The sequence below is a fragment of the Nannobrachium achirus genome (assembly GCF_963921795.1).
Source record: "Nannobrachium achirus genome assembly, chromosome: 3".
NCBI classification, from domain to species: Eukaryota; Metazoa; Chordata; class Actinopteri; order Myctophiformes; family Myctophidae; genus Nannobrachium; species Nannobrachium achirus.
The window spans coordinates 55,392,827-55,409,106 of NC_137812.1; the positions used below are offsets into that span (position 1 = coordinate 55,392,827).

Genomic DNA, 16,280 nt, shown 5'->3' on the forward strand with positions numbered 1-16,280 from the left:
CACGGCTGAGATGTTGTGGCGTAATTCGTGTTTGACCACAGCGAAGGAGATTTCAGGTTCTGATACTAACTCTGAGGTAAGCAGGCAGAAGACAGAGATGACATTTACATAAATTGGGAATATTTCAACCAATTACATCACACAAAATCCTATCGTGTTGCAATCTTTTGACAAAATGATATAATTAACACTTTAAGCTGAATGCTGAACTTCAGGTCACAGTTTTGGACTTAAAAGTTGAAGAAACAAAAAGAGTTGAGCTTGGATCTGACCTTTGACAGTGATGATGACCTCAGTGCTGTTTGAGCGGTAGTCCTGTGTCTCATTGAACTGATTGGAGGCCACACACATGTACTTTCCACTGTCTCTGGGAGTGCTCCTGAGAGGTACAACAGCAATACAAGAATATTACCATCATAAAAAAATTGTCACATAGGTTTATTTTTACTTTGTCAAAACAAGCAAAGAAGTTAGAGCAAATGAATTATAACAGGTTAGTCTTCAGTGTCTTGCTCAAGGGAAATTGGACAGGACTACAGTGGGGATTGAATCTGTGACATTTTTAGAAGATGGTTCTTGTAGCCACATGGCCTCCTGCCTTGACCGTCCATGCATGCTGAGAATACAAACACATGGTTGAAGTTTAACATAGAAAATGCAACTCCTGCTGAGATAGGCTAATCATCTTCATAAATCACAACAGATGGACTAATGAACAGATGGGCAGATGGAAGGATTGTTCTTCCTACAGAACATCCACTGAACATCCACAGACCTGTATATATAGAGCAAGTCCTGGTGTGGTTTGTGGCGTTGAGACTCTGGGACCGGCTGTCCATTGACCAACCAGCTGTAGGAGATGTAGTTTCCTTCGGTTATGCTACAGCGCAGAATCAGAGTCTTCCCCTCAAAGAACTCTGCTGGGCCTGACTGGACCACAAGCTCCGACCCCTTCACTGGCTCTGTGGAGAATGTTGTATTGTATTCCATTTTGTATTGGTCCCATTTCATCTGGTTAACACTTCAATTACATTGTTTCATATTCTATTATTACCCATTTCCATTAAAACACATTTCTTAGAACAAGTCTACAATCACAAGAAACTACTCCATGGCTGCCACTCACCGATCACCTTAAAGTAGTGTCTGGTGCTGAACGTAGGCTGAACCAGAGAATCGTTTTGGACTGTAGCCCTACAGAACATGTAGCCGTCATGGGCTCTGGTGACAACCAGGAAGAAGCTTGCCATCTCTCCATCTTTGGATGTGAATTCACTCAAAGGCCAAATGGATTGGTCTTCCTCCCTGGAGAATATGGACATTTGTTTTTGATTTGTTTTGATTTGCAGGTATTAATAGGCCCATAGGAACATCTAGCCAAAAGAAAAAAGAAGATGGATTCTTTTATCTGAAGTTCCTTCTTGAAACAGAATATAGAATCCCAACCCTGATAGTATTGAAAACGGCATGATGTTTCCATGACTGCTGCTCAGATGTTGATACATTTTTAGCTTTTCACCACTAAGATTTCAGTTGAAACCAGTTCAAACTACACCTACTTGTATAGCTCCAGCAGAATGAGTTCGTCCTTGTACTTCTGTACCTCACAATTGAATGTTCCAACCTCACCAACCAGGGATCTATCAGGACCAGTTATACTTGGGACACCCAGAGATGAGGCACCTAGATAAAACAATACAGACTCACAAAAATGTATTCTATTTTCTCTCTCTCTCTCTCTCTATCTCTCTCTCTCTCTCTCTCTCTCTCTCTCTCACACACAGACGCACGCACGCACGCACGCACGCATGCACACACACACACACACACACACACACACACACACACGCACGCGCGTGCGCGTGCACAGACTGTCCAGATTGTTCACACAAACACACAACAGTTCACAAATAACTTACTGGTCTCCTTGCAGCAGCACAGGCCTAACAAGAGGGGAAAGTGTAAGTGTAAAATATAATGCATAATGTTTGTATATAATGTAATAGACTTTATACCCAGTGGTGGAAAAAGTACTCAACTTAAAATTACTTCCTAAAGTAGTAATAGTTAAAAGTACAAAAGTGTTGGCATCAAAATGTACTTAAAGTACAAGTTCAAAATTTATAAAAAGATCTCTTGTAAATAGCAGATCTACCGTATAAACTCACAATGCCTCGCATCACGAGGCAAGCTTGCAGATCGGCTTTTTTCAAATGGACGAAATGCATGTAGGGCTGAAGTGGTTAATGTATGTTTTGTAATAATAATACAGACATAGAAAGTAGCTAGTAACTAAATAATACAAATAATTGTAGTGGAGTAAAAGTACAATATTTGGATCCAAGATGCAGTCGAGTACAAGTAAAAGTATTGTAAATTGAAAATACTAAGTAAAGTAAAGAATACCTCAAAAGTACTGTACTATGAGTTATCTTACCCAGGATGACCAAAATTATACGAGAGGACATTCTCTAAGCTTATCCAAATAATCCTGCAGGAGCATTGAAAAAATATAATCTTCTTTAATGAGATATAAAAATGTGGCAACAAATTTTGAAACTGAGAATGATGGTGGTCTGGAGTCATGGCAGTTTTGAATGGAGGGACACACTATGAGGGTAAAACAGTTGATGCTGACGCACAGACACACGCACTTTAAAACGTGCAAATGACTGATAGTGTTGACCTACAGTAGACCACCCCACCATAGACCCTCCCACGTTCTTCAGCTTGATGATTCAAATTCATGCACGTTTGTATATTTTTTTAAATATTTTAATATGGAACACTTAAAATATATTTTAAACACAAAAGCACAATTTACAAAATGAAAAAGAAACTTTAAAATGTAAAAAAAAGAAAGAAAAAGGATTAAACACATATGAAAAAAAGGAGCAAAAGAAAAAAGATATATGCATTGTACAACAAAGCCCAAATACAACAATGCAATCTTAAAGGCCTGATCCAAATCATAAAAAGAAGTCAGGTTGGCTAAATACAGTATTTTCTAATTGTCAATACCAAAATCCTACAAAGGTATTTCTGCCTAAAAATAAATGAAATGACTCAATAAAGGACATCAGAAATACATCTGTTCATATTAACTTCCTAATTATGTTCATTAAAAGTCAATCACTGTTTTTTTATTTTTTTATATATATATCCACAGTATAATAGAGAGACTGGAAAACTAAAGAGCAGAGAGGGAGGAAGACATGCAAAAACAGTTCTCAAGCTGGAATACTCTGCTCAGGCTCATGATGATGACATCACATCATACGGTGATCTCTATGGTCTGAAACAGGAAAATAGAGACAGCAGTCATTATTATTTCTTGTACAGCGAATCAAATATCAGTTCAACATATTTCAGATAGAGACTGACTGTAGCAAAAATGGACAAAGTGTGCCTGTTGTTGTCTCTAGACACCCTCCCCTGTATCTTTCTTATGTTATTTTAACCTTTCTTTTAGAACCACTGTACTGTACCTGGTTGTGCACAGTAGTTTCCACACTGGAGGCAGGGTCTGCATGTTTGCCTACAGACCTGGAGGTGATGTCAGACAGAGGAGACGACTCTGAGCTGGGGAGGAAGAGAATTATAGCTGATATACTGTATGTTTGCAGGGTTTTTGATTTTCTGGGGGGAATGGGGGTCATTCATTTTCATTTTTTTATGGGGATATGTTTTATCCCTGCTTCTTTTCAGCATGAATTAAATGCTGTTCCTTTTGAGAAATGTAGACTGTCTTATTTTATCGTGAACAATAGTGAGGACCAATTATACAAAGATAGGTTGAAAAGTGGTGAAGTCGTCCATTAACCACATTAAACCTGGCATCCCTATTTTGGGCAAATTCTCAAACTTCTTCCCATATACATTATTGAAAACACCCCTAGTACATTCGCTATTTTCGCTATGTGTTGTATGATGAAGTATATGGGGCTAAGTCGTTAAGAAATAAGACAGTGGTTTTAGATAAGACAGCTTACTTTGTGGCTGCATTCATGGCACCATTGGCTGTGAAAAGTTAGATGGTACATAAAATAAATAGAGGTAAGGGTAGTGATTTAAACCATTGTCCACTTTTTAAATCGATTACTAAATCTTATCACACATTCTGAGTGAGACACGCATCTAATGAGACACGCATCGACACATGAAATGGGACATTCTGCATAATGAATACTTTCTACTTTTGATACTTTATACTTTGATAGTAGCTATACTGTTGAAATGTTTTTTCTTCTGAGAAGCAAGCATGCTAGTAGCCTACATTTTTATACCAATACTTTTGTAAGTAAATATTGATTACTTGTAACAGAGTACTTCGACATGGCAGTATTGATACTTTTCATTAAAAAACATACCTTTCTTGTGGTCAAACATTCTCATCACACAGGCAACGGCCACTGCTAGAGCCAACAGCAAGAAGCAGCAGAAAGCTATGGCGAAGACCTCTATGGGTGTCATGGTGCCCACTGTATGAGACAATGCACAGCTTGGTGAACGCTGTGTGCCCACTTTGAAAGAAAAGAAAATTACCCAAATTAATAATCTGTCATTGATCTCTCAAAAAAAGTATGTAATAGTGATATAAAACATCAACCTAATCCCAGCGTCGGAAATGTAGGCAGAAAGGTAGGCAGAAGTCTTGGAATTGCATAAGTGCCTTCCTGAGTTGTAATCAATAATTCTCTTCATTAGAAAAAGCATGACATTTAGCTTCACTCCATGTTAACCATGTTGGAAGGAACTGATAAAAAAAATCAGCAAATCTGTCCATTCTTCATTTACTTGTAAATTGTTGTATTTGCTTGAAATGGGAGAAGTTTTCCTTTTATCACAGAAGAATCTATACAATAAATAGTAATTGAAATGCAACATTTCCATTGTTGTCCAACAATCTTGAACATTCCCATTTTCTATGGATATTTTGTATATAACATTGCTCCATTTTATGTCTAGGTATAGTCAACATTAATTTCAATGCAACTCCTATAAATAAACCAATAAATCAATCAATCTTATTCAGGCCTGCCTACCTGAGTGAAAATATGAGGGCAGCGATGAATGCTTTGTGATAATTTGTTTATCACATACCCATAGCCTTATTTATTCACAAAGACAACAAGAAAATATCGTTTTAACAATTTAATAGTCACTATCTACAATAGTGTGGGGAGAGAGTTGGCTCAGAAGTTTTGGGCATGCCTCACCTTTGCATGGTACGCTACGCAGCCATTCTGTGAACCGTGTCTTCTCAGCCGTTCATTCTACCAAAGTTTTGTCCTTGTCAGTTCAGCGCATGGTGGAACATTTGCTGTACCGATTGATCAGTTGCTATATATTCCTTAGGGAAGATATGACAGCTGACCAATCAGTGCAAGCATATCAACATCTTGGCCCTCACCCAGGGCATAGAAAGGCTGGGTATGTGATAATAATGTGTTATTATCACTTATACATACAGTATACATATACATATACATATACATATACATATACATATACATATACAAGTGTGTGTGTGCGTGTGTGCGTGCGTGCGTGCGTGCGTGCGTGCGTGCGTGCGTATGTGTGTGCATGTGTGCGTGCGTCATAGTTGAATGGGAACCCTAGCCAAAGGTTCTCATCTGAACCAAAGCACAGTCCATCTCACCAGTCAAATTGATGAGCACTGGCTTGCTCTCCACCCAAGGGGAGGAGTTGTCGTAGCTGTCCCTCGCCCTGCAGCGATAATACCCAGAGTCCTCTGGGCCCAGCTGGAGGAGGATGAGTGTTCGGCCATGGTCATGGAAGGTGTAGTGAGGTTTGGAGGGTGGGTGCAAACGAGGGTGTGTGTCGTGGGTCTCGGTGCGAAGAAGAGAATTGTTAAGGAGCCACGAGAAGGAAGGGAAGGTTCCTTTGCTCAGGTTACAGTGCAGCATGATGGCAGACATTTCAGAATCATCTCTGTAGAGATGCTCCACCTCCACCTTAACATGGCCACTCACTGGGGCTGGAGGATGGAAGGAAGAGACAGAGAGTCAGAGAGAGAGAGAGAGAGAGAGAGAGAGAGAGAGAGAGAGAGAGAGAGAGAGAGAGATGACACACAGACACCCTTGTGAGCACATTTCTTTTCTTTTCAGTGTTTTTCTTCGTGAAAACTTCACTATATACAGTGTATACAGTGTACATTCATTGCTATAGGAGCATTTTCTATTGTGCATATGTTTTTTATTTTCATAGTGAGAGAGGGCGGCCATAGCTGAATGGTTGCCTGGGAAGCCAAAGATCCCAGGTTCCATTACAGGTTTCGACAATGTGTCTTAAGTGTCCCTGAGCAAGACATTTAACCCCTAACTGCTCTCTGAATGCTACAACCAACAGTGACAAAAGATAACAACCTAAATTATAATTATAGTGTTTTTTTATTTTTGTTTATTTGTCATTTGGATAATATTGTTTCTACACTATCTTTGTAAGAACACACACACATTCGTACCGACTTCCAAAGTGAGAGTCTTGCTCATTGACTGCTGCACCTCACTCTCCACCCGGCACTGGGCTGTGCCAAAGTCTCGTCCGGGTACCATAGCAACAGGGAAGGAGGCAACCAGGAGCCCGGTGGCTTCAACGGAGCCCTCTTCTCTGTTGTCCAGCAAAAACCGAAAGGTCACAGGGGGGCTGCCCTTCGAAGACCAGCAGGTAACGTTACCATGGTAATCGAAACCCTCCTTGGAGATAGAGAAAGCGATCCTGGGAGTCGAGAAGTGCACTGGGGTGGGGAGGAGATGGGGGGGGGGGGGTGAAGGAGAAAGATGGAGCGAGGGACAGAGAAATGGAGATGTATAGATCATTAGTTCTATTCTCTACTGTCCTAAGATTATTCTCCACATTCATAGAGGCCTTTGCTGTGTTATTTAGACTACTGTTTTCCCCCCTGCACCAACTAGTGTCTGTTCACTGTGCTTTCTATTGCTCAACTACAATTCTCACTTTCTATTTCATGTGACCACAACCTACGCAGGTATCTTCCTGGTCTCCCTGTGCCACGTCAGCATGTGCTACATGTGACCTATAAGGTCATGTGGTTAGAAATTATCCTAGACAAATGTCATCAACACAAAGGTGCCCTATACAAAGGCAAACAGTAACATTAGTGCTCTAAAGATCATATACGTCACTATGAGGAAGTTAAGAAGTAAAAACGAAATCTATCAACGAAATACAAATCCCCCTGAATATCCACACAACATCCTCTTTGCAGGGCAGAAGAAGGTAATCCGTCAGTTGCGAGATAGTATGCGGAGGGCAGAAATGTGTGTACACAAATTGTCATCCTTTACCTTTGACTATCACTTGGACCACGTCACTACTGGAGAATCTACTGTCACCCCCCACCATAGTCAGTGTTTTTGCCATGCAAGAATAATTCCCAGCATGCTCTGGGGTCACCCTCTCCACCAGAAGCTTGTTTCCTGCTGGGCGGAGCCAAAGTGGGGTTGATGATGACAGCTCCTGCATGTTGTAGAACCAGGTGTATGACAGGTGGGATCCCCTGGAGACGTCACAGCTGAGGAGGAGCCGGGACCCCTCAAACAGGATGGGCGGCGAGGGGTCAGAAGTGACTCTGGTTCCTGAGGCAGGAGCTGAAATAGATGTGATGAGGATGGAGTTTCTTATAACAAGAGACTGACTGTCCAATAGTGCGACGATTCGTAAGGATCAAAGCTAGTTCAGGGGGCGGTCCCAAGGGAGCGCGCGCGCGGAGGGGGGTGGGTCACTAGGTCCTGCCCCCCCCTTACCCATAGTTCTTAGGGAAGTCAGATGGTGGGACTCAGTCTTGTTGCATAGCACTGCTGCTGCTACCACGCTGCAGTACACACACAAGTGCCACACTTGTTGCTTGCAGATAGCTGTGCTGTTGCCCACCGCTTGGAGAGGGTGCCTAACTTGGCTGAGTATTTCTGGCTGTTTCTGCTATTTTTACTATCGCTCAATTCATGTTCTTAGCTGCCAAACTAAGAAGCTGTGTTCTTGGCCAGGTTGTATGGGAAGTTTGAGATTGTTATTCTGGTAATCGCTGAATTCTAAACTGCTGTTTCAAGGTTCAGATTTCTTGCTATCGTTGCTGGTGCCTAGCTGATTTCTGTACTTGCAGTTGTTTGTTGCTAAAGCTATTTCAAAGGTGCTACAGGCTTGCTAAAGTTGCTAAAGGTAAACTCAGTATCATAGAAGTTGGCTGTGGCTACGGGCTAAATGCTAACTTATTTCGTGCCCTGGTGGGCCTTTACTGGGCTACCATGAGTTAAAGTAATCTCAGTTGTTAGGTTTGTCGATAACAATGTCAGTACTTTGCAACGGCGCGGGCCGTATCGGCTAGCGCGGAACAACAGGGTTAATGTACAGTCAGCTAGGAGCTAGGTGGCTATTGCTAGCCGGCTATTTCGGTAAGGATGCTGTTAGCTGGTAAATCAATGGCTAGCCATGTCAAGGCATAGAGCGGCGGCCCGCGTGAAAACATGGCCCCGTAGCAAGTAATGAATCACGCTAGGAGGATTCAGTTTGTAGGTTGCAGGTGTCTGTAAACGGCAGCGTTCACCTAGCTCTGAGCTAGCCGAGTCACGTCAAGCGGTGATTTACGGCATGACGTTCGGCAGCGAATACTAAGCGCTGCGTGTGGGAAATGTAGTTCTCTATCATGCCAAGCTCGGCGTCGTGCTAGTAGCAAGAGTCGTATGAATTACTAGTCACGTCAGGCCAGGAGGAAGCTTTCGATTCAAGCTTCGCTCGCAGCATGCTTAATCTAGTTAGTATGGGGCTATATTGCTTCTGCCTCGCCTCGGGTTATGTGTATGTTTTCCTCATTTTGCACTGTCTGGCCGTCTTAACAGCTGCTGCTTATGAGGTGCTAGTTGCTATACCATAGCAGCTAAATGGTTTCTGTCGCTTCTTGGACCACAGTAGGGCTGCTGCCAGTTACCGTGGCGTAGAAGCCCTCGCGGGACGAATTATTAAATACAGTAATCGCCTCTCTTTGAGAAGCCTATAAAGGATGTCTGTCTGCGTGGGCTCCTGAGAGGAGGAAACCCGCAAGCTCATAGGTGCCACAGTTTACGTGCAAACAATGTTTTGCTTCCGCTAACGCAAGTCGTGCTGTCTGTCCTGACGTCACCAGTTGAACTCGCTAGTGCATGCAGGGAATCGTAGTCTTCTCTATATGCTCGGTAGCTCCAGCTAAATATTCTCTTCTGCTACGGTAGGAGCCATCGTTCATTCCAGCCACGAGCTGTCTGTTGATGGTCGGCTAGCTTGCAACTCAGAACTCATGTAGCTAAAGAGGTTTGCTAACGTTCCGTAATGACTCTTCAAGCTGCCTATTCCATGGGGGTTGCGTGTGTCCGTGGTCAGCAGCTACCTAGCATACAGGCTAGCAGAGGGTAACGTCACAAAGCGAAGGGTGGCGCACGGTCTGCGCATTCTGAGCACATGGGTAATGTGGCTCTCTAGCATTTAACCTCCATGTCACCTGGTCCGTTACGATTCTTTTTCGTTATTATATTATTTTATGTGCACGCGCAGTTTAATAGGGCAGGGATGCGCATGTATTATCAATGTCTATGCTTCGATTGTGCCCACTGTACAAGCTTAGCATACAGGCTTCGTTTGCTGTTCATGAGGTTTTGCCTGGTCTCGGTTAATGCTAGCTTTGCCCAAGCTGCGGCTGCCTGCTGGCATAGCAGCTGATGATGGTTGCCGATGCTACTCTGGTGAAAACGCTAACATCTGTTTATGTTTGCAGCTCGGGCCAGAAACTGCCGCGTGTCTGTTGGCATCAGGGCGGCGTCGAGTGTGGCAGCGTTGAAGTCATTGGATACTATCCTCTATCGAGCTGCCGTATTGTTTCAATCTAAGGTTATAGTTCTGGGTCTCTGCGTATCGCACTGTATGCCCTTGTGGTGTTTCCGTAGCTGCGGCACTCGAGCTAATAATTACAGCTAAGGCTACTGCTAGTGAAAAAAATGACGAGTTGTTTATCTTTACAATCACATTAAAGCGGCTACAGGACTGTTGCATCATGTTCACCATTGCAGCTCCAGGATAAAGGCTGCTAACGCCATGCTTTCTTTTCAGCTCAGGCTAAAGTGCTACATGTCTGTTGCTGCAGCTCACGCCAAAGCGAATACTTGTTGGTTGCTAACATTCTGTTTATTATTTCAGCTCCAAGCCGGAGTGGCTGCAGGCCCACTGCTACGTCATCAGGTTATCATGGCAGCTTTAGGCTAAAGCGGCTACATGTACCACTAGATCGCGTTTTTCTTTATAGCTTCGGGCCACGGCTGCTACATGTTGCTGCTAACATCATGTTTGTCCTTTCAGCTTCTTGCCGGAGCCGCTGCATAGCGGCTGCTACAGCATGCCATCATTGCAGCGTCGCGCTGCAGCGGCTGAGTGTTTTCTGCTAACATGTTTATCTTTATAGTTTCGTCCACTACTGCATAATTCCATGAGACCAGTCAGGAGTCGGTTAGCACTGGAGAGGGCATTGATACTACAGCTTCCGCTACTTTTGCCGCTACCATGAGCTGCCAGCCTGCCCGCCCGCCCTCCCGCCCGCATGCCTGCCCGCCTGCACGCGCCATATTCAGCAGACGGAAGTGGCCTACCGCCAGCCCGCCGCCGCCTGCCTTCCCGCCCGCCTGCCTTCCCACCTGCCTGTCGGCCCTCCCGTCCGGCTGCCCGCTCGCCCGCTACAGCATCAGTTAATGCTATTACTGCTGCTACCATGAGCATGATCCAGCGCTGCGTCGTGCTGGAAGCCTGTGGTGCCGGCCCATCTTCCGGAGGCGCTGTCAGGTTGCGACCGTCGTCGCCACCGCCAGGTCACAAGGGAACATGGGAAGCTGCAGTTCCAGCACCAGCGGTGGGAACTCCATTCCTCTCGCCAGCTGCAGCTTTCCCAGATGCCCTGAGGAGCCACACTCTAGCAGGTAAATAGCAACGCATTTGCTTGTTCGATTCTGTGAGCGTTCAGCCGCTCTCTAAGCTTGCTAATAATAGGCAACCATTATAGTTACATAGCAGCGACTTACTTGTACTGAATGTTGGGCTTTAGCCGCTCTCTAGGCTTGCATAGCTTGCCTTTAAAGGTCAAGACGGGTATCTCGTGGAGATTCTCATATGTGCAGCAGCAGACTCTGCAGCAGAGCGCTCCGTGGGCTGCGAAAATGTTCTCTGTGATCCTAAAAATCAGCGACCTTAGGCGTGGTTTCCTTGTTATGGTCAGCTAAAGCTAAGATGGTAATTTCTGCGGCAAGCACATGCGGTCACCAAGGCCAGGCTTAAGATGCGACTAGCACATGGCCTCTGAAGATTGCAGCTCGCAGTTTAAGCAGGGAAGGTACACCAGTGTCAGTCGCAGAACTAACTCTCCCTTCTGTCCTTTCATGTCCATGCTGAACACCGGGCTGTCTGCCCGACGTCCTCGTCTCACGACCCCCGGAGAGAGCTGCCAGATTTGCGGCCCGCCCCTCTTCACTCTGCATTCTCTCCGGATCGGAGCAGCCACACCACCAGCACTTCTGGTGCCCTCAGCTAACTCAAGATCCTGCACGCCAAGCTATCAAGCACACACAACACAGGACTGACCGAAGCGTAATGGTTCCAAGCTGGAGTTGGACGCGTTTCAGTTAACGCTTCTGCTGCTGATGCTAATAGTGCTGCAGGCACTATTAACAGGGTTGTTCCATAGGGTTCATTTTGCTGCTTCTGCTGCGTTACTCGGGGCACGCGCCCCTGATAGGTTGCATGTTTTATTTGCTGCTTCTGTTGCGTTACTCGGGGCACGCGCCCCTATCATGCAAAAGCTAGGTGGTTGCTGGGGTGTTAGTTAGGTAGGATGTGAAGCTGTATGGCGCTGTAGTTATATGAATTAAAGGTTTCATCGCTGCTTCTGGTTCTGCTGTCTATATATATATACGTCCATGTTGCTGCTCCCGCTTTTCTCTAGGGTGTTTTAGTATGGCTTCAGTCAGATTGCAGTATATCGTTATAGTCAGCAGTACCACCTTCCTCACCGTTGGTTCGGTCTGCCAGCTGCTAACATTCTTAATTATTAAATTGCTTTAGCAGTACTTATAGCGTTTTTGGCAAGCTGCCAATATCATTGCTTAGTATTTTGCTTAGTAATATTCGCTCTGCCAGATGCTAATATGCTTAATTATTATTTTTGCGTTAGCAGGAAAGGCAGTTCATAGTTTGCCCCGCAGTAATGATAACTTAATCGCTAGAGTCACAGCAGAGCTGCCTTCCTCGCAGTTGGCTAGCACTGGCATGGGATTCTGAGATTTTGGCGTGCTTTGGGGGTTTGTAGTTTTGGGGGGTATCGGGCCAGGGCTCGCTGTAACTAAATTATGCCCTCGATGCTCATGGTAACATGAGGATCGTGGGTTCAGCGAGCCATGGCCCGAGGCAGAACCCCATGCCAAACCATGCTAACTTAGGCTATAGATTCTATGCTGTCTTATAGTAGAGCTAAGGTAGGCTGCCAATACTATGCGCTTAGATATAGGCTTAGATTCTATGCTGTCTCTATATTAGGGTGCTCAATATGCCATGCTGTGTGATGCTTGCTTTCTGCCTTCATTCTGGTCAATAAAGTATATCTTAACCCAAGTGATCGTCTCCTGAAATAGTGCGACGATTCGTAAGGATCAAAGCTAGTTCAGGGGGCGGTCCCAAGGGAGCGCGCGCGCGGAGGGGGGTGGGTCACTAGGTCCTGCCCCCCCCTTACCCATAGTTCTTAGGGAAGTCAGATGGTGGGACTCAGTCTTGTTGCATAGCACTGCCCCGCCACCACCCCAGCGCCACCTTCAGGTTCTGCCTTTGATCCCCCTCGGGGGGTATCGGGCCAGGGCTCGCTGTAACTAAATTATGCCCTCGATGCTCATGGTAACATGAGGATCGTGGGTTCAGCGAGCCATGGCCCGAGGCAGAACCCCATGCCAAACCATGCTAACTTAGGCTATAGATTCTATGCTGTCTTATAGTAGAGCTAAGGTAGGCTGCCAATACTATGCGCTTAGATATAGGCTTAGATTCTATGCTGTCTCTATATTAGGGTGCTCAATATGCCATGCTGTGTGATGCTTGCTTTCTGCCTTCATTCTGGTCAATAAAGTATATCTTAACCCAAGTGATCGTCTCCTGAAATAAAAATGTTAGGATATTTGTGTAAAAACAATAGAGGAGGGAGACCACTGTAAAATACAAAAGAATAGTTTCAATGCCTTCAAACAGTAATTGGCTTAAAAAATGATAGACTATACTCAGGAACACGTTTCGAGTATCTTTCTTGGGCAGCCTTTTGTTTGTTTGTTTGCCAAAACAAAAGTTGGGGGAAAAAAAGAACAGTGGTCTCTCTCCTCTATTGTTTTTGCATTGGATTTTTTGCCTCCTTGGGAACCCAAGGAAGGACTCTCCACCTTTTTGTGTGGCACTCTTTCTGTGCCAAATGCCAAAATGGCTCCAAGGTTCATGTGCCACCCATGATTTTTGATTTTTTTTTTGATTTTTTTTGAAAATTTTGATTTTTTTTTTTTTTTTTTTACACAAAAAACACAAAAAAAAGAAAAGACGTCATTGGCACTGAATGAGTTTAGTGTGTTACCATGTAAAATGTTGGAATGTATCTCATGCCATGTATGGCATATTACTCACTTACTACCATCAGCCTGATGCTGTTGCTCACTGCCGTGCCCCGCTTTGTCGTCGCCTTGCAGTGGTATGACCCTTCCGTTCCCATGGCAACCTTCAAGGAGAAGTTGGAGAACGTTGCCATTTGGTCACCTTGGAGACCGGCCCTTGTAGCAACCAGGTGATCGCTGTCCTTCACCAGCTGGTAGGTGATTGGTGTAGAGGAGTCATGTGACTTACAATGGAATGCCACTTTCGAGCCCAGGTAGGCCATCTCTGGACCAGTCAGCAGCACTGGAGAAAGCGATCCACCTACTAACGGAGTAGACAGGATTACCTAAAAGCAGTTTGGACCCTTGATGCACCACAAGCTTAGCCATAAACCTGATGCTTAGGCATCTACAGGCAACTCAAGATGAGTGACATTTATCCTCAGTGAGAATTGTTTATGTCAAATCTTAAATGATGATGGCAGAGGAAACCATGCAACCTTCATTTCCCTCTCCACCTCCTACATAGAGCTACTGTATACTGCACATATACACACCCCTTCACAAAGTGCAGATTAGTATTGTAAATTATTGTTCCTTTTTTGCTCCAACCCAAGAAAATAAAGTCAACATTGTTTTTTGTAGAAGTTCCAAAGATTCTGTGATAACTGGATAAATGGGAGTCATTAAGAGTTTTGTTAAGTACTGTTTGTTTTGAACTGTCTGCAGGCTAGATATAAATACTGGACAAAATGTGGAAAGTTTTCACAAAAGCTTTCACTGATTGCGTTCACAATGTATCAACCTACAATGCCATCACAATACATAATAGTATAGTAAAATATAGTACTCAACTGTGTAGTAACAAAAAAAGAAAGAGCCAGATTACTGGTTTGATAAACTTACTTGTCTGGGAGACAAAACTTGCCAAAACTGTAAAAGAAAAAGACGAACAAAACAATGTTTTCATAATATTAGTCTATTAAATGACTGGTTAAAATCGAAATGTCTTCTTTAACAATCTTTTCACTCACCCAAAACTGGCAAGAAATAAAGTGCCTCTAGCTTCGTCATTCCACTGGTCTATTAATTGTGGGCATGTTTTGTTAACTAGGTTGACTGTGCCTGTGTGTCTGTAACACGCACGCACGCACGCACGCACGCGCGCACACACACACACACACACACACACACACACACACACACGCGCACATATTTGTGTGTAAAAGATAGGGCTGTTGTTGCACATTCTGTATGCTACAGATAGATAACATACTGTGTGCTGTACGTTTGCGTAACTTGCGTAACGGTCTATGAAGTAGTTTTCAACTGTATTGTGCAAATACAATTAAAGACACAAAGGTTTATTGCTTAGCACCTTAGTGAAATGAAATGTTTATACAAACATTGGATCATGAAAACCCATGCAGAATAATGGGCTCATTTTGACATCATCCATGTCATGTGCTTTGAGCATTATACCGGTACATATCCTTCTTTTTTTAAAGATTTGTTTTTGGGCTTTTAATGCCTTTATTTGATAGGATAGTAGACTGACAGGAAATGGGGAGAGAGATGGGGAATGACATGCAGCAAAGGTCGTCCGGATCGGGAATTGAACCGGCGACGCCAGCAGGCATCATAGCCTACTATGTGGTATGTGCCTTGACCACTAGGCCTGCGGGCACCCCTCATTATACATATCTTTCAACGGAAACCTGAGTATATAGCCTTTGATTTATCTCTCCCCAGACAGGACATGTAAGGAGTGTTGTTAGGCGAGATCAGGCGTGGAAAAAGTAATATATTTCTTTATTTAAGTCAAATTTAACTATCAATACTGCAATGTAGAAACACTGTTACAAGTAAAAGTTCAGTAATCAAAATTCACTTGAGTGTACAAAAGTATTGAGGTAAAAGTACTCATTGTGCAGAATGTCCTGTTTCACAAGTTATCATATAAAATGTATTGAAATCCTTTGAAAAGAGCAGATATACAAGCAGTAAAAAAGTACTATATTTGCACTTCACTCAGAATCCTCTAGCGAGATCTAGCCATGGTGTTTGACACAGGAAATGATGTAAGTTCAGTTCACTCTGGTATTTCCTATAAAGCTACTTAGGTTTGTCTTAAGAATGGGTGTGAGTATTCAGACAGATAGACCACGTCCATCACACACATGTCCAGACTATAATTGCGACCGAAGGTCGCATATACTCTGAAGAATCGTGTCGCTTGAGTGTCCTTCCTTCCTTCCTTCCTTCCTTCCTTCCGTATCCTCGTGACCGTCCTTCCGTATCCTCTGTGATGTCAGTGTGATGTCAGCGAGTTGTGACATCACTTCCTGTACAGGGCGGCTACACGAAATGTGGATAACACTATATATGGAGATAGTCCAGTCCATCATGTCATATGGGACTACCGTCATAGAAAGTAGCCATTGTTAGGCCGGAGTCATTGGCTGTCTAAACATGGAGATGTGGATAACACTATATATGGAGATAGTCTAGTCCAATATGTCATATGGGACTACCGTCATAGACAGTAGCCATTGTTAATCCGGAGTCAATGGCTGACTGTCTGTACAGGAAGTGATGTCACATGACATA

At 43.9% G+C, this 16,280-nt stretch overlaps 1 protein-coding gene across 1 annotated transcript; it reads right to left on the bottom strand.

The window, feature by feature from the left end:
- Nucleotides 1-513: 513 nt before the first annotated feature.
- Nucleotides 514-2,571, bottom strand: LOC308282325 (uncharacterized protein; the record flags this gene model as incomplete). The annotated part of the gene is made up of 6 exons (XM_080722670.1): nucleotides 2,438-2,571; nucleotides 1,920-1,943; nucleotides 1,560-1,683; nucleotides 1,127-1,305; nucleotides 776-962; nucleotides 514-616 (listed from the first exon to the last, which is right to left on the bottom strand). Exons 1-6 carry the CDS (start codon nucleotides 2,466-2,468, stop codon nucleotides 514-516), a joined length of 648 nt encoding a protein of 215 aa, XP_080578796.1. The 5' UTR covers nucleotides 2,469-2,571.
- Nucleotides 2,572-16,280: the final 13,709 nt, after the last annotated feature.